Raw genomic sequence first — 27958 nt, forward strand, 5'->3', positions numbered from 1 at the left:
AAATGTGGGTGCTCTCTGCAGTTAAACGGTGGTGGTTCAATTGATGCAGGTTGGGGCGGTCCAGAAAGAATGCTTCACTGTTGGCAAGGTCGGGTTTTGTCTGCTGGAAGAGGTTGGTGTGTTTCCATACCCCACACATTCCCTGAGATCCTAAAACAGCCATTTCATTTAATCCATAAATATGATTTGACTTCAAGGAGATAAACATTTTCAGTTAAATGAGGGAGCACAGAAGTTGCTCTCCCATTGAACTGTTTTTCTTTTTATAAAATGGGGAAGTACTGTTCTGCATTATCCCCCTGGATGTACCTGTTTGCTATTTTAGACTAGGCTTGTCACCTAGTTATGACATGTTTTCAAAATGGAGTGAAGGACATGTAAGCACTCAATTAATAAAAATGTTTGTAATAGCATATTCTTACCTGCCAAGGGGTTAAATCGTTGATGTCGACAGAGTCGCCCAGAAGAGTGAGACCCTGTCCCTGCCTATGGGACAACAGATGTTGTAAAGCAAATGCAATGGCGTAAACAGCATTGTAAGTACTATAAGCAACTCTTAGATTATTAACATCATTATAGCCATTATGAAGTTGGTCTAGTTTCTCTTCCCCAGTGCACTGTTGAGTTTCATTGTCCACTAACGCCATCAGCCTCTTCACGTGTAGCCACTTGCATCCGAAAGCCTTTTCCCAAAAGGCACTAAGAAGGTCATCATCAAAGAATTGTGATGGGCGTACATTATTAAGGTGTTTTTCAAATCCCGGCATTTCTCCTATATGCATTGCAAAACCAATGGTGCCACGGAAGATTTCAGAGTGCTTTTCAGCTGATATCAGAGGAAAGGTTGACCAAGACTCGCTTGCAATCCAGATTTTACCAGTCACATTCTGTTTGACTATCTCATCGACAACAGGAGTCAGACCAGCATAGGTGGAGTAGATGACGATGGCCTTGGCTGTTGAGGTTTTAATCATTTTAACAATGTGAAAGGCATTCCTGTCTGCTCTGCTTGTGAGAATGCTCTCAGAGAAGGCCACACAAGCGCCAGCCTTTTGAAGCTCTTTTTCTAATATTTGGACACCCTGTTGTCCATAGTCATTGTCCTCAGCGAGGAGGCCCACCCAGGTCCATCCAAAGTGTATCAGCAGCTGGGCCAGTCCACGTGACTGGAAGTCATCACTGGGAATGGTCCGGAAAAATGAAGGAAACTGTTTTCGGTCACTTAAGATGGGACTTGATGATAAGTAACTTATCTAAGAAAGCAAGAATTAGAAAAGTTAGGAGGTGGTGGTATGTTGGACAACTAGAATCTGGTTTCTTGTGATTGGTCCACACTAACATTTCATACATACATACATCTAGCTCAACATTTTTGTTTTTACCTTTCATTTGCTTGAGCTGATCACCTCTGACTGCACTGCTAGGTTTATTGTGCAAGAATCAGCACAACAAATACAGGTTTGTGGGAAGAATGGCTAGCGGTTCCTAATTGATACCTATCTAGAGTTTGATTGACTTTAGCATTAGATATCATTCTGTCCTATTACATTTACATTCAAAAAGTGGAGTGACACTAAGCTTTAAGAGAAACATAAATGGACAAGACAGGGGAAAAGCATTCACGAATTTAGTGGCAAGAAGACCAAACAAGTCAAAATCAGATTGCACACAAGGAGGACTGATGCCATCCAAGAGTAAAAAAGAAGGAAACAAAGTGCATGCGTCGAGTATAGACAGGCACCAAGGTGGAAAGATAAGACCATAGATGCACTTACAAAAAATGTATATGAATTTAAAACAGAGCCGGGTGGGAAAGGAAAATCATTGCAGTGCAGTGGAAGACATTTAAAAGTGGGATCACCGTGGAAGCAGACAGAGGAAACAAATAGCTGAATTAAAAATGGACTAAAGAGAAGCAAAAGTTTAAGCAGTGACTCCTACAAGAATATCAGCACTATCAAATTGTGAACATAATCATGATAAATTCTTAAGTCACAACAAAATTAACACATTAAAACAATGTATGTATGTTATACAGTTGAATATGGAAAGAATGTGCAAGAGAGGAAGGATAATTAGAAAAGAAATATGAATAATTGAAAATGATGTCTAGATTACATGGAGATGCAGAAAGATAGAGTCCAGGCTAAAGAATCTCAATTTCAGGAGGAATGAGATTACGAGAATCTAAGGGCATGCATAGCTTGACATCTGAGAGACAATCAGGAAGAGAAGAATGAAATTGATCGGAAAAGGAGGACATAGAGGAAAGGATTTAGGATTCATAAGCCTAAAGATGAAACTGAAAGACTGAATATCAGCAGATAGAGGAATTGTATACAGAGTATGTGTGATTAATAAGATAAGAAGATCATCAGGACAGAACAAATCAAGAAATACCAAAGGAGGAACGAGGATACAATAATCTACCCTCTAATGAGAAAAATGAGATGATGATGATAATAAGACTTCAGAACATGTTCAAAAAGCTTTAAGGGAAAAAGGAAGAAGAGAAATGGGTCAATAGTTACAAGGAAAATATTAATTTAGAGAACATTTATTGAGAATATGCATAACAGAGGGTGGGAAAATTCTAGCAGAAATGAAACTAATTGACAAGAGAAGTCAAGATGGAAATAAAATAAGGGTATAGCAAAGGAGCTAGAGCTGAGTGAAGAGGATGCAATGCAGTAGCCATGGGGGATTCTCTGTATGAACAATCCCTGCTGCTGGTACATGCCTTCTCCACTGTGACCGGTCATGAAGCAAATTGTAACTTCTACTGCATGAAATTGGTGAAGAACATTTCCATGCTCAATGACGTACGTAAAAGAACACTTATGGAATGCATATTTTGTTGAATACCCATCAGTTTCAGTGTTGGATAATGTTGGACGCTGACTTTATTCATGCCCGCGTCTTCAGCCTCCTCGTTCCTCCTCAAATTGTGTGTGGAGAAAACATGGTTCTTCTGGCAAGGAACTCAATTGAACTGCAGACCTATGCACTTAAAGGTGAAATTCCAGCTTAACATGACCCCAAACAGGTGAGGAAGTGGTTAAATCAATGCTGCCTGAGGTCACAAGAGGACACCATTTTTCAAATGTTTATCAGTGCTGTAATAACTGTACAACTGTTACAAAACATGCATTACATACATTTATCATTTATACTTGGAAGAAAGTTATCACCAAGTGCTACACAGGCAGTAAATCTTTGCTAATTCACTAATTTGTGCATGCAAAATAATCACTGAACTAGAAAGGTCACAGGCTGCAGGGAAGCTCACTGGTAATATTGACACCACCCTATTTTAGGCCAGAAAGAACACATAGAATTTCATCTTTTATCTTAAGAACCTCACCATTAGTAGTCTTAAACAGGCCTAGCCATATACTACCCACCATACTACATCCACTGTGTTTGCCACTGAATCTGCTAGCCAGCAGTCATCCTTCCTTTACTTGCAAGGCCATCTTCCAAGCACTTTTGTTGTTTTTCTACAACCACAAGGCGCATTTACCACTACACTGGTATTGACCATTTGAGGCCATTATCAGAGAATAGTTCACCTCCACATTGTCAAACCCAACACCCCAGGAAAGTTCCCTAACTACAGCTTCCACCAAAAGCCAACGCCTTACATGAATAAATCTCCAGATCATTGGATTCCATGGATTCCTTGGCACCTCTCAGTAAGTATCAGGTCTGGAAGCTGCTTAATGCCAAAAGCTCACCTAATGTTCCAGGACCAGTGACACAGAAGTCAGTGGATGGCGGTCTCAATAATTAGGGCCTAATGGACTAGAAAAGATCAAATTACTCCCCAACACAAATGGAACCAACCACAGAGGTCCCTGTGAGATAACTGTAGTCAAGGCTTGGCTTACAGTTTGGCGGCAGTGGACCCCAGTTCGTCATCGGGCTGTGGAAAACAAAGGGATGCTGCTGGCTGTTATATGGGCGAGGAAGCCAAGGACTCAGTTCATAAGTCAAAGAACCACTGAAAAAGGGTTGAAGAAAACAGAGATGAACAGAAAGATGGGAGAAAAAATTGCTTTTTTGCAAACAGTTGCAAAGCAAATACCTACATATTCTGCCACTGCTACTGCCGTCCTGAAAACTTACATCAGAGGTCTGCAACTTACATCTCTCCATATTTTTGGACTACAAATCCCATGATCCCTTATCATTGACTTTGCTGGCTATGGCTAATGGGAGATTAAGCACAATACATCTGTAGACTCAGGAGTTGCAGGCCAATGCCTTAGATTCTGATTCCAGTGCAGGTGTGCGACTACTCTTTGAGATAGAAACAGATAGGAGTACAGTTTTGGTGGAGAAGCCTGACTGAAAACCAGATTGATGAAGAGGTAGACAACTGTGACAGTTATGGAAGTTGCACACAAACAAGTCCTTCCAAAAGTTTGGGTAAGCACAAAAGAAGTGAAATTGTGCAGAAGTTGGATGGCTAAGAGGGGTCGAGGGAGGATTTTTTGAGAAAAGCAGAACAGTGGCAGTTTTTAAAGCAATGGGAAATAGCCCAAGGAAAGAGAATGATTAAACACGGAGGTAAGAATCGGAGCAAGAGCAGGAAAGATAGACTTGACTAAATAGGGTGGCAGAGGATCTGAAGGTAATGCAGCTGGATCAGTTTCAGAAATCATAGATAAGACTTTGGGGGTCATTATGACCCTGGCAGTAGCCGTGCCGGTAAATACAGAGTCATGAATTTACCGGCACCCAGCAATGGGGACCTACCGGGGCATTAAAGCCACTACGTTCCCGGTTAATCCCATTGGCGGGTGCCGGTGTTATTACTCCCCATTCCCATGTGAGTCCCATTGGACTCAATGGGAATGGGGAGGTCTGATGCACCGGCACCATTCATGAATGGTGCCGGTGCATCCATCGAGTTCAGCGAGCGGGTGCCGTTCCGCCCGCCAGTTCAGTCTTGGTGGGCTGAAAGGCACCCGCTCGCCGAACTCGTAGTTTGCCGGTCCGGAAACAACGGTACCAGCAAGCTTACCGGTAGCGTTGTTTCCAGACTGGCAAACTTATAATGAGGCCCATTGCCTTCGGAGATGAGTGAAAAGAAAGACAATGAAGGAATAACTAAGGGAAATGTAGCACTAGAGTGATGTTCAGCAGAAACAGTACCAGTTGGAGGAACAGCAGTGTTTAACGAAGATCTAATATTTTTAATCTTGGCAAGAAAGAAAACTGCAAAATCTGTTGGAGAGAGATTATAAAATGTCAAAGGGTCAACAGAAGGTTGTGCAAGAATCTTATTTAGAATGTTGTACAGCAGTCTAGGAGAATTAGCTTGGGATTGAATAAGTGATGGACAATAGCTAACCTTAGCCTATGTAAGGTAGGATACATATGACTGAATTGATCCAGAGAATAGTTGGTAGTTGATGCTAGATTTTTTAATTAACCATCTGCTTTCAACTCTGCGAGCTTGGATCCTTAAAGATCTTAGAGAAGAAGAAAATCAATGATGTGAGAGCCTACCCTTCAGTTGGAATGCAGAAAGAGATGAAACAGTACAGTACCTAGTGAAGAAGTGATGGCGGAAAAGACGTTAGCAAGACATTGGCCAATGGTGAAGAAGAATGCCCACAGTCAAAGAGCTGTGATACTATTGATGAAATAAGAGAAGAGTTCAAGATGTGCACAACGTGATGCAGACAAGTGAATTTTCTACGAGGATTCAAATGACAAAACTGTAAAGAAGAATAAACAAATAAATTATCAGTAGGGGCAGTGTGCTAATAGACTCAATTAAGACAAGGTCAGAGGAAATAAAGATAAGATCAAGAGCACCACCTTTGGAATGATTAAGGGCCGAAGTCAGTAATCTAACGTTGTGAGATGAGACAAGAAAGACTAGAGATGGGATAGAAGAGTTGTGCTGGGGTAGATGGATGTTACTGTCACCAGCAACGATTAATTAGTAGTCAGATGAATAAATGGAAAGTCGAGAAGCAAAATCATTATGGAAAGAACCCAGATGCCCTGGAGGATGGTAAGCAATCAAAAAAGAAAGAGGAACAGGAGAAGAAAAAGAGCAAGCAACACATATTGAAAGGGAAAAAAGGAAGCTGGAGAAGAAATAGAGAAGCCAAAAGTGCTACAAGAATGAAAAACTAGCCCGTTGCATGGGGTAAGTGCAGCAATAGAGACAGTGTCATAATGTCTGAACCAAGTCTCATTAATGCAAAGAAAATCGAACTGAAAGGAAATAAAGAGATCTGGAAGTAAATTGGCTTTAGAAACAATAGAGCAAGCATTCCATAAACCAAAGTTAAGACAGGGCGCACCTGAGTCATGAATGATAGGGTATTCAAGATGTGAGTGAAGAGAAGTACAAGACACTGGATGTTTTTTGCTGTTACATAATCATAGGTGAAACCAAAATACCACAAATTACAAGGATGAAGATTTGTAGGGAGCAAAGTCAATGACACATGCTACAAATGACGCATACACTGAAAGTAGACGATGCTTAAAATATGCCGTAACTGGAAATGGGGCTACCAGGGACATTAGAACACCTTTTTAGCCATCTGCTGTTAAAGACAGGACGCCCAAGGTGAGGATGCCCAGGTGAATAAGAATTAAAGGGATTAGAGGTCTAACACGTGGCAGGCCCTAGCTGGGTGTTTCTGATGCCCGGCAGTGATTTTGGATGTTGCGTGCCTCCGGTGACATCTGCGATTTTATGGTGTCTCAATACAGCAGGAGTGGTCCTCTTCTTTAGGTAAGTTATCTCAAGAGGCAGCGTGGCACTGATGGTAGGAGCCAGCACCTAGAGGCTATGGCTTAGAAGGATTAATTCACGGGCGCGAGAGGTGAGAGAATCAAAGAAGATGAGGCCATGCTTGTTACCCCATATACTAGTGGAATTTGCTCCAAGAAGATCTTAGAAACCGAAAGAGAGATGTGTAATTCAGAAAGTAACATGAATCTGTAATGTGCTTCAAGCTTTCTGTGTTAAACTTGCCCATGCAACTCTACTGATTAACCACTGTCATGTTTACAGCCTGGATGGACGCGTCATGGAATATTGAACTGACCGTGCTCATGTAGTTGCTTGATGCAGCAGTATTTTTAGAAAGTTAGAATAAAATCTCTGTCTTTAGACCAAGTTTACTAGGTCTAGAAAATCAGCCTTGTGAAGCATAGTTGGTATTGTTCTTCTCCTCCCACTTTTCTTCAACTCTTTCCAGAACGTCATCATCCTTTTTGATCCTGCACTCTGAAATAGTTGTGTGTGTGGCACATTTTAAACCCCATTAAATAGATATATGAACCATTAGCATTGTGTGTACTGAACCTCTACCATGGCAGAGGAGGCTGCAGTTACATCTTCTAAGCTGCGCCAGCAGCTGCAAAGGAACTACTATTTATTTAAAGTGTGGATAACTATAGCATTAAGCCTCACTTTTCTGGAGGGATAATGTGGTGATGGCCTATTAGCCCCAAGTGGTGAGAGTTTTGGCGAGGGTTTAGGACTGTAACTGCACAAGCCCACCACTCCAAGCGGGGGTTTAACGCAATACCCAACTAGCTCAGACGTTGTTTGTTTAAAAGAAATGCGGTGCAGCGTCCATAAATCAAAGGAATAGAAGCCATTCCATGATGGCGGCCTTTGACATGCAAGAGGGGATCAGGAGTAAGCCACTTTTTGCTTTCAATGGCGGACATCATGGAAGACATAGGGAGAGCCAGCCACTAGTACTGGACCGTGGGGGCAGGTAAGTGTAGGTAGTGGTGGGTGAGGCGATCGAAGGAGGGGGCCAGCGGGTTAGTGGAAGGGGAAGGAGGGTGTTCATTGCACACCAGAGCATGGGGGGGGGTAAATTATCTGTACTGGAACAGTGGTTTATACCAGCACTACAAGACCAGCATTCCAGGATGCTGATAAGCTGGCTACCATATGATGGGTGCACAGTTGCTACATTAAAGCTGAGTAGAATTATATGTTAGAATTAATTCATTTTGTCTAAATGGTGTCGTTATCACAGCATGTCCTCAACATGCCTGGAGTTAGCGGAGAGCAGTTGCCATTTTACTTTCAGAGATTGGCATCTAAACCTATTGAACATGGGTTGTTAATTAGATTTGTTATTTTTTAAATCAACAAAAAATCATATTAGTATTCATAAGGTAGATTACTTGAAACAAATGGCAATACATTGTTTTTGTTTTTTAGTTACAAAAAACAAAAAAGAGTCAAAACTACAGCAAGATTTCAGTGAGAAAGGGTCTCATTGTGGGTTTGGGTCTGGGATAGTGGATGCCCATAAAAGGGCTTGAAATTCAATGAAAAGTTACGCCACTCCCACCGATACACTCCAAATTGCATAACCCCCCATTTCCACACTTGCTCGGATTGGCAAATTGCGCCTGCTTAGAAGTGTTCTGTGGTGTTTTCCAGAAGTAAAAACATTAGTACATTCTTATGTATCACCAGTGCGAGCGGGGTGGGCCAGAGATGCTACACCCCACGACTCCAGAGAGGGTCTAAAGATATCACGGTAGCACTTCCTTTGATAAGTGGTCTGTTTTTCGTGCATATCTTTGAAATAAGTAAACTTATTTCCCTAATTGTTCCCCTATTTTAATTGAAATGGAGAATTTTTAAGTACTGTGCCGTTTTAATGTAGGAATTGCATTGTGTTTTTTAAACAATATCTAAATAAATCAATTGCTGCAGTGATGAATATTTGGATGTAATATAATCAGTGGTATTCACTGAACATAGGCCAGGATGGAAGTTCAAAATTTTAATGGCCCTAACAATGGGGCGGCCAAGGTGTTCAGTTACACCTACCACATGTCCGGTTAGTTGACAGTCTTGACCATTTTGATCTGTCTTTATCCACAGTTAATTGTCCAATGCCCTGCTTCCTTCTGCCTCGACTACATAGGTGGTGTTACAAAGGGTGAGGGATGAGGAATCTTGCCTTTCCCAAAAAATGAGAACTTCAATATCCCCCAAAGTTTCACCTTGAGATGGAGGCCAGCAAAGATTTCTTCTGTATCGCCCATGGTCTTGGTCCTTGCTCACACTCATTTTGAGGACAGGGGCTAGTCCTTGTCACTGCTCTTTGAAAATAGACCACTTTAGGCACATGTTCCTGTGTGCAATCTCTGACATTTTAAAGCAGCCCCTGGAGTAAACATTCAGGCGTGGATTACTGGTCCATAACCACTCTGAATCCTCTCTAATATCAGATTCCATCCTACATTATCGGTCGCTGTATCGTCCAGTTGCATTCATCAAAATAGATATTCAACAATTCCTTATGAGCTAACCTTCTGTGCCATGTTGCTTTTAGAGATTACTTCTTTATGCTTAGTCATACTCTACCTGTGGAAGCCTGTAAAGGCCCAGAATCCGGGCCATGGCAATGGAGCATGATGAGCCAGCATCTCCAACCATCCCTGCCAAAGCACGATTCTCCCGGCATCTGTAGTTTGGAACCGTCTGTCCTGGCCCTGTCAGTGCCCAGAAAGTCCCATCCAGGGACCGCTGGCTGATCAAGCAGGAGTCATAGATGCGGAAGCCCAGTGTGATGTTAGGCAGGAGGTCTGGGTTCCTGTTGATCTCCTCAATGGCAAATACCATGGCCTGGAGCCACTGGTAATTTGGCAAACCAAGCCTGGAGGATTACAAAAAGTCAAATTTCAAAGAACGCTCAGTTCATTTTATCATGCAAAATATACAGTGCACATCTTTCTATGTCAGTTGGTTAGTGTGTAGGCACTGGGGAACCTATACATGAGTAGAGGGACCTCCTCCTATTCAGTGATGCAGAAATCAGGGTTCCACTGAACCCTCATTATAGGAATCAGCCCCAACCCAACCACATCTTTTTTAAATCTGGGTACTAACTTTTTGTTGCTTTTGCCATTAGGGTGCATGCAGTGTCAATGCTAAATGAATGTTTTTTTTTTGATACATGCAAAACATTGGATTTTAATGAGAACCGAATCACAACATGCAAGAAACATAATATGGTATATTCACAGCTGTTTGAATTATCTCAACAATCAAAAAAACGAATTCTCTGATTCATACCTTTCGGGAATGTTTATAGATATTGAGCGTGTAGATATATCTAAACCATCAGTCGATGGAAGTACCATCATTGACATAGATGAGGCGTGAAACAAACGCACACCATAAGGATGTGGCTTCCTACATTGGTTATATTACAAGTATGTAAGGGCAGCGGGGAGAATAAAGTGCAACAAAATTAAACTGTAATCTCATTGGGTGCAACCTAATGAGATTATGTCAGGTGGTCAATCCCAGGAGCGCTCTGGTTTTTTGATAACTTGTCTTCAAAGCTTTGTCTATGTATTGATTGTAGATGGGAGATATCTTTGGGCCTAATTACGCGGTGGGCGGGAGCCATGGCGCTATTAGCGCCATGGCTACCCCCTTACTGCATTCCGGGTCCATGTTCCCGGAATAGGGATTTACCGGGTCATTCCGACCTTGGAGGACCCGGTAAGTCCCCATTCAGGGAACCATTACCCATTCCCATTTGAGCCCCCATAGGGCTCAATGGGAATGGGGATGGAGCTAATAACGGGCCCGCTATTAGCGGGCCCTTTATTAGCTCTGAAGTCCCTCAACGGGTCCCTTCCATAACGCCTGGTAAAACCAGGCATTAGGGAAGGGACCCGCTAAGGGACCTCGTAGTAGGGCGGTAAGGGATTACTGCCACTGGTGCCCTTACCGGTGCCGGTAATCCCTCACCGCCTACCGTGTAATGAGGCCCTTTGTTTCTCATGAAAAATGCACATGGACCACAATAAGGTGCCAACCTCAATCTGCTCATGGCAGCCTGTGGCCTGTAGTCAATGAGAGGGTCTGCCCAGAAATTGGAAACTTACCTCTGTTTCTCTTGGGACCCATTTGGCACAAAGTGAGAGATGTCCTCGGCAAAAGAGTCACAGCAGTTATATATTTGGTCAAACCCCAAAACTTGTCTTTGCTTTCCACCCCGAGGAGTTGGGCACTTTGGGTGTCGATTGGTCTGGAAGGGGCTATTATTCCATCCAACAACTGATTTGAGCATTTAATTAATGTATATGGGGCATTCATAACGCCTGTCTGCTCATAGAAACCCCAACAGAGAAACAACAATCACACAACTGGCCACCGCTATCTAGCATAGAACAGGCAGAAAAATGATAATACTGGAGAAAAGAAAGCCAACATGCTCATATCTCACCTTTGACATGTGATTGGCTCAGGCCTCTGCGTAAAGGTGATTTGTTGGTACAATGTGTCAGTATGAACATTAAAGATCCCACCAATGACAATATCACCCTCTTGTGAGAGCCCGGAAACTTCAGATTTGTGCAGATGACACCCAGCTGTTGACCTATGTCTGTTAGATTCTGGTATCACAAAAGCCACCATCAGAAAGAGCAAGGTGTTTTCATATGAAAGAAGTTTGGTGCCACTTTGGGTGATCATGTTCTTGTCTACATGTAGGAAATCCTCTTTTAGTTGCCAGAGCTTAATAGGGTTGCTTGTTCTTTTTCAGTTAAATGATAACGGCACAGTCTGCTTCACTTCTTGAAATGTATAAAATAAGTGGCAGTCAATACATGATTAGATTTTGATCAATTATCTAGGGTCGGAAAAGGACCATGCTCGTCTCTTGCATGGTGAAGGCACTCACAAGTACTAAGGGGCATGCTCCCAGTTTGTATATGGAATCATGAGTACTGTTGGTGATACAAAAATAACATGTGTTAGACATTCAATTCAGCAGAGAATATTCACTTGTAATACCAAATGCTGATCATCCCAAGTGGACCTAGATCATTGCCTAAAGATGGTGAATCTACACAAAATACAAGCTGTTACTCAATGTTATGTTTCGATTAAATGTCTCATAAAGGAAATCTATAGCAAACAAAGAAATCAAGCAGACAGATAAGAGTGAAACAACAATGCTTCACGTTTCTTTTTTAAATGAAGAAAATGGGACTCATTACGAGTTTGACGGTGTATGGTAAAAGTGGCAGAAATGGAATTACCAATTAATAAAGAGATAGAAAACCAAACACAAATGAACAATTATAGGTATCAGAACTGGGAAAACAAAAACCTTCTCTAAATGATGTACCGGTACTTTTATCTTTGAAAAAAATAGATAAAGTACAACCAAATTATTAAAAAATATATAATTTATTTCAAAAACAGAAAGGAACCCTAAAAGCATCCACAATAATAAAACTTGTCAAATACAATTGTATTACTCGATTTTCATAAAAGAATCACCGCTTTTTACAGATACATTGACACAAAATTAGCAGCAGATCACAACATCACAGAAAAAATGTGTCACATAAAACATATATATTCCCGACATGTAGTATGTTTCAGTTCTTTGTGCCTATATATGGCTGAACTTTCTTCAGGGGAAAACACTTTTTTGCATTTAAAATTCTTCCAATATTGTGCAGTAGGGGTCCAAAAGACATCCACCAACGGATGTAGTACATAAGCTGCAAATAGAAAGAGGCCTTCAGTTCCCAGTAGTACCATCCACAATACACATTACAACCCTCACCACTACCATCAGACCAAGGCCCGAGAAGTGATAGGAAGACAAAGCCCGTCACCATCACAGATTCTACAAAGGTCTCCAAAGTTACCCTTGTAGAGAAAATTATAATTACAACAAAAGTAATTATATAGAAGAGCCGTTAATCACTACTTCTTGCAACGCGATGCCATAAATGGTAAGTTCGCCTGACCACTAATATAGAGTCATTACAATAGAATAGGTAAAAAAATCACCAGGGGTTAAAAGAAAGAGGGAGAAACCACCACCAGCAGAAGCACAGCCAATTGTGTATAAAAAACTACCTGAAAAATCTCCAAACAGGGTACTAGTCAGCTCTCAATATTGTGTATAAATACTCCGTTGAAACACTGCAACTACCTCGATGGCAAAAGGAATCAGTAGACCTCTACGGCCAGGTGTACTAATGCCAGCCAACCAAGGTATGACCAATAAACACTCTCTGAAAAGCAACAAGTCTCCTTAAATTGAAATGAAATCAGGGCATTTACACTAAATAAGGTGTACACATGCAGGGTCCTCAAGTAGAAAACCAAAGGGCACATATATTTCTTTAAAGTGCTAACGTTCGAGAGTTTACAGTTACGTTAGGAGAGACACTGCTATGATAGAAAACGCTCAGTGCACTCACAATTACATCTGATGCTATGATACATGCATATGCGGTCACAAACCGCGGAACATTAACATGAAAAGTACTTACTCAAGCCGTAGCCGTGAGCACACGCACTATCCTCGAGGTCCAGCGCGTCTGACAGACGTAGAAGCTGGTACACTTCCTAGCGTTGCAGCAATAAAGACATAGGACTAAAGCAAAGTCAATAAGCCAAAACGCAGCGCCGCCATGTTGGAAGTAAACATGGCGACGTACACCAACCAGTGCACTAAAGTTGAAAAAAGGCGCACTATGATGCACAATATTGTTTGAAAAGCCCAAACAAATAGAGCCACATCCTGAAAAACATCATACCATCACAAATGCAGTTATATGGGAGTTTCATCATCGTTTTGTATCATGTCATACTCAGAAAAAATAGGTGGCTCGCAGGCCCTTACATCCAGGTTATACACATATATCAAAAGACAGTATTGATCTTATACTTGAGCAGAACAAAATCAAAGGTGGACCTGATGCCAATCAACATTTTCGTTGAGACCTAAAATATGACTTTGTAATTTAAAGATCAATTTCTGTTCAAAGTTGAACAATTTCTGATCAATCTCGTTTTTGTTGTTGCCCTCAACTTTCTTTAGGATTACCCAACTGAAATTGGCATGATCATGCTCATCTAGGGATGTGAACAGGTGGATGCAGGTTGCGCATAATTGGTTGCATTTGTCCGCTTAACTCAGTGCGTCTGGCACAACGGCCATGGTTATTCTGGTTCGGGTTGAAACATCGGTTAGTTTTAGTTTTTTAGTTATCAACAAAATGTTTAACCATCGGAGCAGTAAGCACTTTGTTTTTAATGCAACTGCGATGTTCAATTAGTCTAGTCCGACACTTTCTATTATTCTACTAGACTAATTGAACATCGCAGTTGCATTAAAAACAAGGTGCTTACTGCCCCGATGGTTAAACATTTTGTTGACAATGAGCATGATGATATCAATTTCAGTTGGGTAATCCTAAAGAAAGTTGAGGGCCTTGGTCTGATAGTAGTAGTGAGGGTTGTAATTTGTCTTGTGGATGGTACTACTGGGAACTGAAGGCCTCTTTCTATTTGCAGTTTATGTACTACCTCAGTTGGTGGATGTCTTTTGGACCCCTACTGCACAATATTGAAAGAATTTTAAATGCAAAAAAGTGTTTTCCCCTGAAGAAAGTTCAGCCATATATAGGCACAAAGAACTGAAACATGCTACATGTCGGGAATATATATGTTTTATGTGACACTGTGATCTGCTGCTAATTTTTGTATCAATGTATTTGTAAAAAGTGGTGATTCTCTTATGAAAATCGAGTAATACAATTGTATTTGACAAGTTTTATTATTGTGGATGCTTTTAGGGTTCCTTTCTGTTTTTGAAATAAATTATATATTTTTGAATAATTTGGTTGTACTTTATCTATTTTTTTCAAAGATAAAAGTACTGGTACATCATTTAGAGAAGGTTTTTGTTTTCCCAGTTCTTATACCTATAATTGTTCATTTGTGTTTGGTTTTCTATCTCTTAATTAATTACTATACATCTACATATCCCCTGATAGTAGAGATAGCGGAAATGGGGGTTATCTGTTGATACCTATTTGAATTTCCAGAAATGGAATAACCACCACTTTTACCATACCGCCGAGTAAGGAGTTGGCGGTAATTCTGCCGGTGGAATTTGCCCAGCTGGAATTAGCGGCTGTGGAATTATTGCCAGCAACTTGTGTAATGAGTGCCTGGGATTAATTCCTCTGGCAGCATTACCACTGAGATCCAAAATGGTATTTCTGGCTCATTAAAAGGTAAAGTACTGCTGAAATACCACCGAAATTGTGAGGTACTTCTACCAAAAACACAGTGCAGTTACCTCCACCTAAGAGGTGGAGATGAATGCATACAGGTTATGAAAAACAAGGGACAGGTACACCCAATACACCATGAAAGACTACAAAAGGCATGCCTCTGACTCTAATACACTTATCAACACTGTGTTGCCATTATCTTTTGCGAAGTGGGACATGCATGCCATTCTGCTCCATATTGAGCCACAGAGACATGAACAGCAGCACAGGGCACAGAGAGGAAGAGCCAGAGATGCCATGGAAGGCAAGTTCATATTACCCTGGTCCGGCCCTCAGCCTTGACATCAACTGACATACACCTGATTACTCTGTACCGGTTCAACAGAGAGACCATCGTTAAGCCACTAGCCCTGATCCATGCTGACATATAGAGCAGGATCGACATCAGAACTGGCTCACACCTGCTCCCGGAGCTCATGTTGGTCCTAGACTTCCTTCACTCTGGAACCTACCAGAAAACCTTGGGCATGCTGTATGGCATGTCCTAGCCCACATCTTCACATGTGCTTGTTCCGGTGCATGAAGCAGTCCTGTGCCATGCTTCCTGGCATATCTTTTTTTATTTTTTTTTTAATTAGCTGAATTTAATCAACTTTTAAAAACAACATGTTATGTACAGTAAAATTAGGAAAAAAAAACAAAAAAACACCAAAACAAAAAAAAGACAACAAGAAAGAACAACAAAGAAACACATTCAGATACATAAAATAACAAACATAATAGAAGCGTTTCTATACATAAATGAATACTAATTTAAACTGGACTCATCTGATCATGTCCATTTACTGAGTTAAGAAATATAAAGAAAAAAAAAAACAAATAAATAAAAAATGCATTTTTAATTAACTGGGATCTCTCACTTTAAAATGTTCTAAAAGGTTCACATCATGTAAAAAACGAATAACATTAATTCTGAGTGATATGTTTTTACCTTCGAGTATCATTTGCCATAATAAATCTGAAGATAAATTAACATATTCTTTAAGAGTAGATTTGAAAAATTGAGTTTGTTTCATAAACAAGGAGGCGCATTCAGTGAGCAGATGTTTAAGTGTTTCCTTTTGACCAAGATCTTCACAATGTCTACAGCTATTATCAGCCAACAATCTTCGTCTCTCTAATATTTCGCGTGTTGGACAAAGATTGAATCTCAACCTAGAAAATTCAATTCGGTGTATGACTGATGGAGACTTAAGTAACTATGGTTCCACTGAACCATGTTTTTTATGAAACAGAAAGTAATTTTTAAAGTCACACAAGTTTGCACAATGCTCTCGAGTTCTAATCCAATCAGCATCAAACATCATGGTTTTTGCCTTGTTGGGATTTTCAATTAATGTTTTCAACGACACATCTGCTTCTGCTAGTGCATTGATTGCAATTTGGCGCCATTTTGACATATGTAATTCTTTGCTAGTAAACATATGAGTGGACAGGGTGCCTATTAGCATCAAGGTATTCGTGGTCATTATGCATTTGCGAAACAAGCTAACAATGGACCAGAGGTGACGAGTGTATAAAGAAATCAAACCCAGTTCATGTCTGATCCAACAAATAGAGATACAATTTGGAAGTCCTAGGCATCGTCTCCAATACAGACTCTCCAGTCTGCTCCAGAATGATTCAGGCATTAATTCTTGTGTTTCCGAACCATAAAGGAGTATCGGAGTGACTTTTTGACAATAAAAAATTACTGCTGGGATGATTGAAAACTTCCCCAGCTTTGCCTGGATGATCTTTATTTGTGCAAGCATCTGGGTCAATTTCCCAGTGATGGTATGCCAATGTGATTGACTTCCAACATTAGAAATGGTGACACCTAAATAGGTGTATTGATTAACCACTTCAATTTCAGACTTATTTAGATACCAATGAAAAGATTTACTCTGCTTCTGCTGTTTAGCAGAGAAAATTATGATTTTAGTTTTAGACAAATTAACGGATAGCAAATTTTTTTGAGTGTAGAGAGCTAATTCATCGAGTAAGTGTTGAAGGCCCGAAGGAGTTTTAGAGAGAAGGACAAGATCATCCGCATAAAGCAAGGCTGGAGTTGGTTTCAGTGCTAATTTTGGGGGATCTCCCACTGTGTATGCAAAACTTGAACCAATGTCTGAAATGAAAAAATTAAATATTGACGAGGCTAGCACACATCCCTGTTTCAGGCCCCTATACGTTTTAATTGGAGGAGTTAAGGTACCTTCGCAAGTCAGTCTGATCTGAATAGTTGTCCCTGTGTGTAAAGCATGAATTAAGGAGATTAAGTACGCAGGACAGCCAGCGAGGCTCAACTTCTGTAAAAGAATTTCACGCGACACCGAGTCAAAGGCAGCTCTTAGATCAACAAAAGCCAAGTAGAGCGCCTGTTGCTTCGAGGAGTGATCATTTAAAATAGATGTTAGGGAGAAGAGATTAATAGAGGTTCCCAAGCCCTGTATAAATCCAGTTTGACAAGGATCACGCCTGGAACTCTGGTGCGTCCATAAATTGAAATCTCGCAGAACAAATCGTGCGAACAACTTCCCAGGAGCATCAAGAAGTGCAATCGGCCTATAGTTCGAGGGATTAGACCGATCACCCTTCTTGAAGATTGGGACAATAATTGACTGACACCAGGAGTCAGGAATGACACCGGTTTTGAGTATTTGGTGAAATATACGATGTAATATGGTAGTCCATTCAAGCGGATGCTGCTTAAAAGTATAATTGGATAGGCCATCCGGGCCGGGAGCTCTAGAGGAACTAGACTTCTGGATGTAAAATAGAATATCCTCCTCCAGGATTTCCATTTGTTCATAAGTTATTGGAGGTGGAGTGGTGGAAGCTTGGAATACTTCCGGCAGGGCGTACAAATTCTTAAAGTGTTCAATCCAAACGCATTCCAAAACGCCATTTATCTGTACAGGGGCCTGTGACTCATGATTTGCCAAATTTAGTAAAGACCATATAGCAGAAAGATTTTTGGCAGTAATGGCAGATAGCATTGCCTCACCATCATGTTGCAATTGAGTGAATCTATAACACCTCAACCAATTTTTATATTTGCATTTAATAGTTTTTATGGTAGCAAGTCTAATAGCAGTTGGTAAGTGCACAGCACGACGCTTTTGGAGATTCACCCAATTCTTTTGATTTTGTATCTCATGATCAAAAGTATGTTTGTGAATATGGTGAAAATGGGAATTGAGGCCAATTTTAGAGCGAAACAATGCCAGATGAGTGGTGTACGAGTCTTGAGGCGTATTTATGGTTCGTTCAGCAGTAATAAGCTGTTTAAATTTGTCCAATTTTTTCGGCGTCCAGCGCAACCTTGTGCGAGCATTATTAACCACAACAGAAGGAGTGTAAATGAATTCTCTGTGAATGGGAGCGGCGGAAAGAAAATTCCATCTAACAGATAGAAGATCATGGTCACTAGTATCACGTTTAATTATTTCAAAATTAGAGATTTCCGAGAGAGTGAGCTTGTTGACTAATACAAAATCTATAGTTGAAGTTGAAGCACCTCTATGCCACGTGGGGTGAGATGGAATGTCACCCTCACAAGCGCCATTTAACATGATAAGGCCACGGTATTTTATTAGCTGGTTCCATTTCAAATAGGCTTGTGAGGATTTGCTTTTTGAATTTGGTAGACAATTTATGTTGAAATCACCAAGTACAAACAAATGGCTAATTTGTCTGTCCTGTGTGATGATATCAAGTAAGTTCTCTAATTCAGAAAAAAAAATGGAATCTGGTATTGCAACCGGATTTCGATAGAGATTTATCAGAGCAACAGCACCCCCTTGAAAGGTAATTCTTACCAGTTGTAAAAAGTGATTTGGAGCAAGCCAAGGACTAATTTGGAAGCCCAAACCACATTTCAAGGCAACCATTAGACCTGAGGACGGGCGACCCGTAATTCCTGCTTTAGCTGGATTCAAAATTACATCATAACCACTCCATACAGGTCTTTCCAAGAGCCATGTTTCTTGAAAAGCAATTATCGTGTGACTCAATAAGGTAGCATCCATAGTGGACATCAGATGGGAATAACCACGGGTGTTCCAGCTGCAAATTTGATGTTCAATGTTAAACATTTGCAGTGGTGGTTATTTTCGCTGATGCCAAACTTGGGGAATGGATTCGTGTCTTAAATTAGAGTTAGAGTGATCCTGTGAGTACACAAAAGGTTTAGAGGAAGAGTACAACCTTAATTTTTGTGTCGTCGGAGTGTTAAAAGACGGGGCTGTGTTAGACGAATTCTCGAGATCATTAGGATCAAGAGCTAATAAGAAGCCCATTGCAAAGAGTTTCATCTTGGCTTGCCATAGAGAGGTACCAATAAGTGCAGATGATACCCAGATGCGAACCACTGACCAATCTTGATCATTCAGGAATTCAATCTGTGAGATGTCCTGTGAGGAGATGCCACTTAATGAGTCTATATCATTCAATATTGCAAGTACACTGGATCTTGAAAGATCATAAGAAGGAAATGGAGCTTCTCGACATTTAAGAATAAAGCGATGATGTTTATTGATCGATAGAGCATGTCTAGATTTAGATAAAGGGCATGCATCATTTATACATTTATTCTTACGATTTTTTTCCGTGGTGTCAAGTAGGTGACAGTTATTCTGATCCCTATGTGTTGGGAACGATTGTGGGTAAGGGGCTGGAGGTCTTAAACTAGAGGATTGAGTGTGTTGGTTTGTTGAGGATTTGTAGCTTAGAAACTCTTCCATTGAGTGTCTAATTTCAGCTCGTACATCCGCCAGTATAATGTCAGTCTGTGACATGGAAGATGAGGGAGTTCGTTTAGAATCTAATAATTGCACAGTGGAAGGTTCAAAACATGTAGTTAGTTGTGTAAGAGAAGAGTTAATTGCCGGTAAAATCATCGGTTGACTTGATGAAGATTTAAGTTTCAGGTATTCTTCCATGGATTTCTTAATCTCCGCCCGTACATCTGCTAATATAGTATCAGTTTGGGACTTGTTATCTACAGAAGCTATTTTCGAAGTTATTGCTACAGATTTATTTTGTAAAATAGGTTTAGAAATAGATGATATATTCAATGCTGTCGGAGGATTAGAAATCAAGTCATCAGCAGGAGCAGTTTCAATTAAAGGAGGACGTAAAGCCAGAGGATCACAAGGTTGAGTAACAATGGCTTGAAGTAATTGGTCTAAAGGTTCATGATCATCATTACGAGGATCAAATTTTACAGTTTTACTTCTTAGAGACTTTCGGAAATTTTGTCGCTTTGTTTTAATTACTTTGCTTCTGTTGTTATGGACCATTTGAATACGCTGTAACCGTTTGATGCATTGCTTGGTGTTTGCACCTAAATTAGATCGACTCTTAGTAATTGGAAATTGAGGAGTGGCATCGACATGTGAATGAGCTTTAAATATATTAAACAAAACCGGGGCAACGTCAGAGGTTGTAGACTTATCTACAGAATTAGAGGAAATCTGAACAGACACCGGAGGGGGAGTCTCAGTTGTAAGAAGGTCTAAAGTTTCCACTGGGCGAATAATTTCTGGAAAAGACGGTAGAGCAGGAATAATAGCTTCTAATCGTCGAATTCTCACTGGTGTATGGTCTGGGTCTATAAGAAGACAACTAGAATCTACTGCAAAGGGAGAAAGAGAATATTCATCAGTTTGAGTACTTCTTGATGCAGTTTTTGTATTGAGAGCAGTGACAAGAGTGTGAATCTGAAGTGATTGTTGTCGTATTCTATTGTCCAAAGTTTCATATAATTTAAGCATACAGTTAACTGAAGAATTGATGGCCACAAGAGCAACTTCAGTTAATGCATTAGAAGGCGGCAAGGCAGATACATCCGGGCTAATCAGAACTGGAGGCTGAGCCAGTCTCCTCGGAGTAGGATGTAAAAAAAGAAGCTGACAAAGCGCTAGAGTTATCATTTTTCTGATCAAATAAACTGGGGGAAGAATATAGGCTCCCATTGTGGGTTTTTGAAGCTTCAAGGTTTACAGGGGACATGCACTCTAATTCAACATGTTGTGTAGTATTTATTGTTGCGTCCAGTAAAGGCAATACAATTTGAGCAGCAGTGTCATTAAGAAGTAGTTCTTGCGTAGAGGTGGGTGTATGGGTCCTAGATTCATAGATTAAACTATGAGAGACCTCATGAGATGGGACTAAAGATAAAATATCATGAACAACATGGTCTACGTCATTTGGCTCTGCTGATGCTTCAGGCACAAGTAAAACGGAATTTTTAATGATCTGAGAATCTGTAATTGAAGCATTCAATACCTTCAACGGAGTACAGGTTATATCTGTACTTGAATTACATGGGGGCGCACTGGCTACAAGTGCATTAGGTGTGGTAAGCTCACCTTCAATATCGTGATTAGAATCGTGCGAAGTGGTACAAAAGTCACGGATATCAGCAGACGCCATTTTCTTGCCATGAGTAAGCGTGAAATGACCGCTTAATTTACGCTTAAGCGCTTTCATGGGCAAGGCTTTAGGCGTTAATGGCTTTAGTTGAAGTGTTGCGCTTGATACAGCCAAAATGGCCGGCATCCCTGATTTAAGTGTGTACATTCAAAACAAAAACAAACGCTAAAGCCAAAAATGACAACAAGAGTCAAATATAGTAAGGCGACACCGCCACACGTTAACACGCTTAACAGCGTAACAGCACCTTTCTGAAGCACCTTCGTAAAGCGCGTCGTGCTGATGTTGTTTCTCGATTTTGGAGACTTTCTCCTCCTTTCCTCCCGCTCCGGACGGGTGAGTTTGTAGCAGTAGAGGGTGGTCGTTCAATCTCCAGGTTTAGAGCCCCCTCCACGCGCCAAAGCCGCCAAACAGCTTAACAGCTCCACAACAGCCCTTCTACCACAGGGCTTACGCCACAAGGGCACTCCGGTTGTGCTAATAAGCCCAGCTGGTGTCTACGTGGCTTGCACGTTGCTGGGGAGGAGTTCCAGCTGATTCAAAGTAAAGGCGTCCTTTTCACCTTTCACTTTGAATAATGTTTGTGCTGAGTTTTCAAAGGAGAAAAAAAGAAAGGCTGCTTTGCGTTTCTTTGCTCCGTTCGCTCTTCTGCAGTCCACCAGTATAGCAGAGTTAAATAAATAAATGGATGTCAGCGCCGCCACAGCTTAACAGCTCCACAACAGCCCTTCTACCACAGGGCTTACCTGGCATATCTCCCTGTCCACCACCCGGGCACAGACAAATGCACATTTGTACCCAGAAGCCCAGCAGCCCACCTGCCCAATGTAATAGATGCTCGGGACTGCACCCATGTTGCACTGGTGGTCCCCCGGCCTCCGAAGAGTTATACCGCAACAAGGAAGAAGTATTACTCCATGAATGCCCAGGCTACCTGCAATGCTGTTCTCGTGATCACACACTGCTGTGCCCACTTCACTGGATTCACCCATGATATGGAACAGCAAACTGCCTGTACAGATGGAGAACCACAGAGGCAACAGACATGGATACTGGGATACTTGGTGAATGCAAGTGCCATCACACAAACTAATCTCGCAGCATGAAGGAAATGCAATGTGAAAGGGGGGCATAACCATGAGTGAACAATGCATACTTTGATAAGGTACTGTTCATGCAGGACCAACCCTCCCACCCAGCACATGACAGCCACCAGCCAACAGGACTAGGTTATGCAGGTCAATACAGTAGTATGTCAGTGATGTATCTTGCCCCAACAAGTAAGCAATAAAGACACAGATGACTGCAGGAGCTACAATGCATAGGGAATACATACCTACACATCCAAAATCACAGTTCAGCACTACACAAAGACAATGCAACACTCGCAGACAGTGATTCAATGTAATCTGTCAATCATGTTTGTAAAACCATAATGGAAGGAAAGCAAAAACCACAAATATACACAATCACATAAATGCATGAACAGAGTGTCCATCAGCATGCCTTCTGAAAAAGCAACACATCCACAATGCACTGTGACTGACACATGTTATCTTTGCCCTTGCAGATGACTCTGGATAAAACCAGCTACCATGGCTAATTACACCAATGCACAAACCACGTATGCCACAGGAGGTGGCCTACAGTGAGGCACACATCAGGACCATGCTGTGCATAGAGTGAACCTTTGGCCTTCTGAAGGGTTATTTATGTTGTCTACACTGGACCGGAGGGTCCTTGATGCACAGTCTGGGGAAGGTTGGATACATATTCCTTGGCTGTACCATGATGCACATCTGCCTCTGACGAAATAACCCCCTGTACCCGGATAAGGACATAGACATGCCGCCCCCTGAAAATGACAAGGTGAGTGGGAGGAAGGAAGGGATGTTTGTCTGGTGTGCCAAGATCTAACAGAAATGGATCCTGATTACATCGATAATCTCATGCTGCTCATCTTTGTATATAGCCAGGTTTTGCATAAATCACTATCACACAAAAAGTAATGACCTTGCATTGCTTCAAGTGAACTAGAATTTCATAACCAAGTGTGAAAGTTAACACCCCCAACACCCGCCCACAACAACCTCCACCTCCCAAGACCCTCACCTCACAAACTGTGCCATGTAATGTTACTTCGGTGGCCTTGACAGCCTGCTGAAGCACTGTTGGTGTCAGGTTCTGCAAGCAGCAGCACCTTGGGGTCTGGGCACAAATCCCTCCATAGGGGTGACAAAGGTGTAGTGCTACGACTTCTGGCCTCAGATGTGCTGCAGGGTCAGTTGCATGCAGGACTTGAGGCAGGTGGCAAGGGCAGACATGCCCTCTATGATCCCTCATCCTCTGTCCTACAGTAGTGATGGCAGCAGTGGTCTGGCAGAGCGACCAGACAATCCTTCTGACGGATCCCTAGAGGCAGTTGCTGATCACCTGCAGATGTTGAACCTGCTGGCCTGCAAGGTTTTCCATGGACAACTGGCAATGCCTCATTGCTCCCAGCCTTGCCCATATCACTACATGTGTGTGCTGTGGCACTGGTGGTGGGTTCGGGGGAGGGATGGGGCTAAAGCAGGGTGACCAGAAGCCTGTGTCTTCCTCCACCTCCTCATGTGAGCCATCGCTCACTGTGTGCTCCCCTGAGTGGTGCTGGAATGTCCTGTCCCACACAGGTGGCAAGGGGTTGATTGGTTGGTGCAGGAGTGAGATTAGCACTCTTTGGAATCTCGACTGGGGCCGTCTGTCTTGTGTCTATTCCAGCACATGCCTCAGCAGGTGCTGTGGCTCCTGCATGGCTGGCAGAGGGGCCACTGGGTAGTGATGTGGGGACTGTGGGTGTCACCAAGCCTAACATAAGTGGCACAGTGGTGGAATCCTGTGTCCTTGCTCTGTCATTCTTGGTCTTCCATCCAATGCTCTTACATCCGGCCTGTACAGGTGTGGAGGTGGACACACTGTCAGAAGTGGAGGTCTCCTAGGCAGTGAAGGGCCCGGCATATACGGCATCAGTGGTCTGTGTGCCTGTTGGGTTTATAATGACATGCTGTCAGTCATCTTACATACATGTTAATGGGCTAGTAAGACTCTCATCATGTCTGTTCATTCTATACATATTTTGTATGATGGCTGTGGGTGATTTCAGGTCAATCAGTAAAGCTATTGCTAGGTGGGAATAGTGCCTGCTGTCGGTGTACAAGGCACATGCATGTGTATGTTGCCTGGTGGTGTGCCTACGTTGCTTGTTGTTGTGGCAGAGCTGGTGGTTCACTTGGCAACGTGGACTGTAACATCACGCATGGGTACCTTTCATGGTGCTATGGTTTCACATGCATATTTCCCCTACAGGGCATGTGCATTGCTGCATTTTCCTGCCTTCTCTGGCACATCCGTTTAGTCACTGTGACTTGGTGCTGGTTTCCATGTGGTTGTCCATTCCCCTGCCCATTATGCTCATCTAGGCTGGGAGGACGCATGCTTTTGGTCAGTGCATTCACATCGGAGTGGGAATGCTAGATGTACTGCCATCCCATTGGCTTGATGATCGTGCTTCCGCCCTGCCAACCCCCTTGATCCCCTCCATGTGGAAAATTAAGCTGGCCTTCTCCTTCCACTGGGTCAGGACAAGGGGGTGTCGGGGTGATTATCCCGGGGGCCGGCAGAGAAGTCCGCGGACCTCCGGGCTGGGGAGGCCCCAACTCCTCCTGCGTCCCAGAAGGAGAATGACACACGCACAAAAGGAGCAAGGCAATGGCTGCTGTTTATGAGAGTAACGACAGGGATATGCTTAGTCCGTATGCATCCGGAGAAGCTCTCATCGTTAGTGGGGCTTGCAGGCCCTTTTTACAGCAGTATGACGCACCACTTTGGATTGGTTCCCCGAGTGGTAGGGTTAGTATATGTCCCCTATAGGGAAAGATATTAGTGGTGGAGGACAGGTCAGGTGGTATACTTGGGCTGTCCCTAACAGTTGCTACTTTGGAATTTTTACAAGGGGACCCTTGGTGATTGGCTAGGAGTAATGGTGTCAGTAATAAACCCCCTGTATTCTGATTGGTTCTCCCAGGAGCCCCCAAGCCTGGATCCATCGATGTTCCCCGCCCACGGTGTACCTGACATTAGCAACAATGTGCAACTATGTGTTAGTGGGGACAATGGACAGGTCTGCTTATGGGCTGGTCAGCAGGTCTTTCCCATCGCTATAGGTGTCCATCTTTGCCGCTTCATTGTTGCAACCTGTGTCCCAGACGTGGGACCCTGGCGTCTTCTCATCTCGTAAGCTTGGCATCTTGTCAGTTCGGCTTGGTAACGTGTGGGAAGACTGTAGCTGGAGCAGAATTATGAGCATTAGATTTTGTATTCTGTCTCTGAGGGCTTGGCACCTGCAGGTGTAACCTTGGCGCTGGGCGCACTGCGTGCGGGTTGCAACATCGTGGCATTGGCTGTGGGCTCTTGTTAGGGGCTCGTTCTGCATGGTCAGCACGTGTATTTTGCTCTGGGAGGGTTTTCGTTTGCGAGGCTCCTGCCTGGGGACTCTTGCTTGCGGCCTACTTGGGCCTAGTTCCTGGGTGGCAGTACAAAATCCATAGCATGGAGGTCGCAGGGCGACAGAGTGTCACAGGCAGCGTTAGATGTACATGGTGGTGTCCTCATAGGGATGGGTGGCGAGAAAAGTGTCAACAAGCATGTACACAAGCTCTTCAGGCATCTTGCATTTCTGTGGTGCTGTAAAAGGCCTATGTGAAAAATAACAACAATGCATGTCTGTTGGTGTGACAGTCCGCTGCGTCATAGCACTGAGTATGTTCTTCGTGTGGGTTGGTGTGTGAGTGACCAGTGTGCATGCTGGCACGTGTGTTCTTTTCTGTTGGCTATGTCGTCATGGCATCTCTAACGATGTGAATACTCAGGGCTGTTGTTTTAGTCGAGCTGATCCATGTCGCAGGCGTTGGTTTGAGCATGGCGTGCTGGTGGGCATAGTCCTCGTATGTGTAGGTTTTTGAACCAGGGTACTTTGTCATCTGGTAAGTAGATGAACTCCCCTCGTGAGGGGTGTTTGGGCCGTGATCCCTTAGGCCATGGTCTGGATGAGATTGGGGGGAGGGTGTTATCCCATTCTCCCACTTCAGTCCCCCCTCTGGTCGACTTGTTGGCCACAAAATCATCCTTTTGCTTATCTCCTTTCACTCTCCATACTTTAGTTCTTCTGGCCAGGTGCCCATAATGTTTGGACTGATCTTCAAATTACCAATACATGTAAACGCAGCCGCTGCCAGGTTTGCAATATACCCATCTTCCAACATAGCTCCTTTGGTTCCTTGGGTTCTCCACCTTCACAGATGGTGGATCTATGTGATTATCAAGTAACTGTTTGTGTAACCTTTCCCTTTCCTGTATGATCATGTCTGTGTGCTTGTCATCATCAGCTGGCAGTAAGGTGTGCATGCCGACCATCTCCATCATTTCGTCCGTTGCACGAGTTCTTCCTTTCCATAATCTCACCCCAATCAATTTAGCCACTGCCAATATAATGCATCCTGCTATTAACTTCAGGCCATCTGATAGCCATGAAGGCATCCATGACCACAAAAGGGAAAACTAGCTACCATCTCCCTTTTCTCCTTTACTTTCGTCATCCATTCTCGAGTGCATCAGGGCAAGTTGTGAAACTGCTTCTGTAAGTGCTCCATTGTAAGTGCCATTGGCAGGGAAAAATTTGCAACATGATTGTCCAATTTTCGCACAAACTCCTCCTTCCATCGCCGTGAGGAGGTCCAGCACATACCTGTTTTGTAGTGCCACCATTCCTACCTCCCTCAATTCTTCTTTTTTATTGCATTGAATCCATTGACGGATGAATCAATGGTCATCATTAGCTCGCAGCGGGTAATCTGCAGCCATTATGCATTTGCATATGCCTGCAGTCCTGGGTGTATTATTGATGATAAGAACATTGCTGCTCTGCTAAATAGTGTGTGTTCTGGTGGGATGGAAGTGAGCGCTGTTTCCGATCTTCCCCATAGGTAATTTCCGGTCAGGGGCTCTCCTTGTCTTTTCACTCTCGACGGAATGGTTTTGCTGTGCTCTTGGCCATGTTGACGTGTCTCTGAGGCACAACCAGAGATGGTACATTAATGTGTACCATAGTGCATATCCCATTCCATGATGGAGGTGACGTGTGATATGCCTTATCGCCGCAGGCCCAATAGTGATTCTTTAGAGCGGCTGTCCCGGCACCCCCCTCAGGGATCAATATTATAGTTCTGCAGTTGTGGTTATTTCCAACATCAACATCGTCAATGTTTTGATAGCACAGTGTGGGTGCAGTTAGCGGTAGTATAGTTATTGGGTCTTCATCTTTCTCCAGCCATGTTAACAGCGGTACATTTTTTACACACTC

The 27958-nt window shown here is 42.6% G+C and overlaps 1 protein-coding gene across 1 annotated transcript in view; it reads right to left on the minus strand.

Moving 5' to 3' along the window:
* LOC138469891 (extracellular calcium-sensing receptor-like) overlaps window positions 1-27958 on the minus strand; it is a 134952-nt gene that overhangs the window by 40293 nt on the left and 66701 nt on the right. Inside the window, exons 3-4 of the mRNA XM_069609032.1 lie at window positions 9383-9674; window positions 423-1253 (exon numbers count right to left, since the gene is read on the minus strand). Coding sequence (XP_069465133.1) covers window positions 423-1253; window positions 9383-9674 — 1123 coding nt within the window. The remainder of the gene's footprint in view (window positions 1-422; window positions 1254-9382; window positions 9675-27958) is intronic.

Source organism: Ambystoma mexicanum, chromosome 1p (genome assembly GCF_040938575.1).
Source record: "Ambystoma mexicanum isolate Mex_15411 chromosome 1p, UKY_AmexF1_1, whole genome shotgun sequence".
NCBI classification, from domain to species: Eukaryota; Metazoa; Chordata; class Amphibia; order Caudata; family Ambystomatidae; genus Ambystoma; species Ambystoma mexicanum.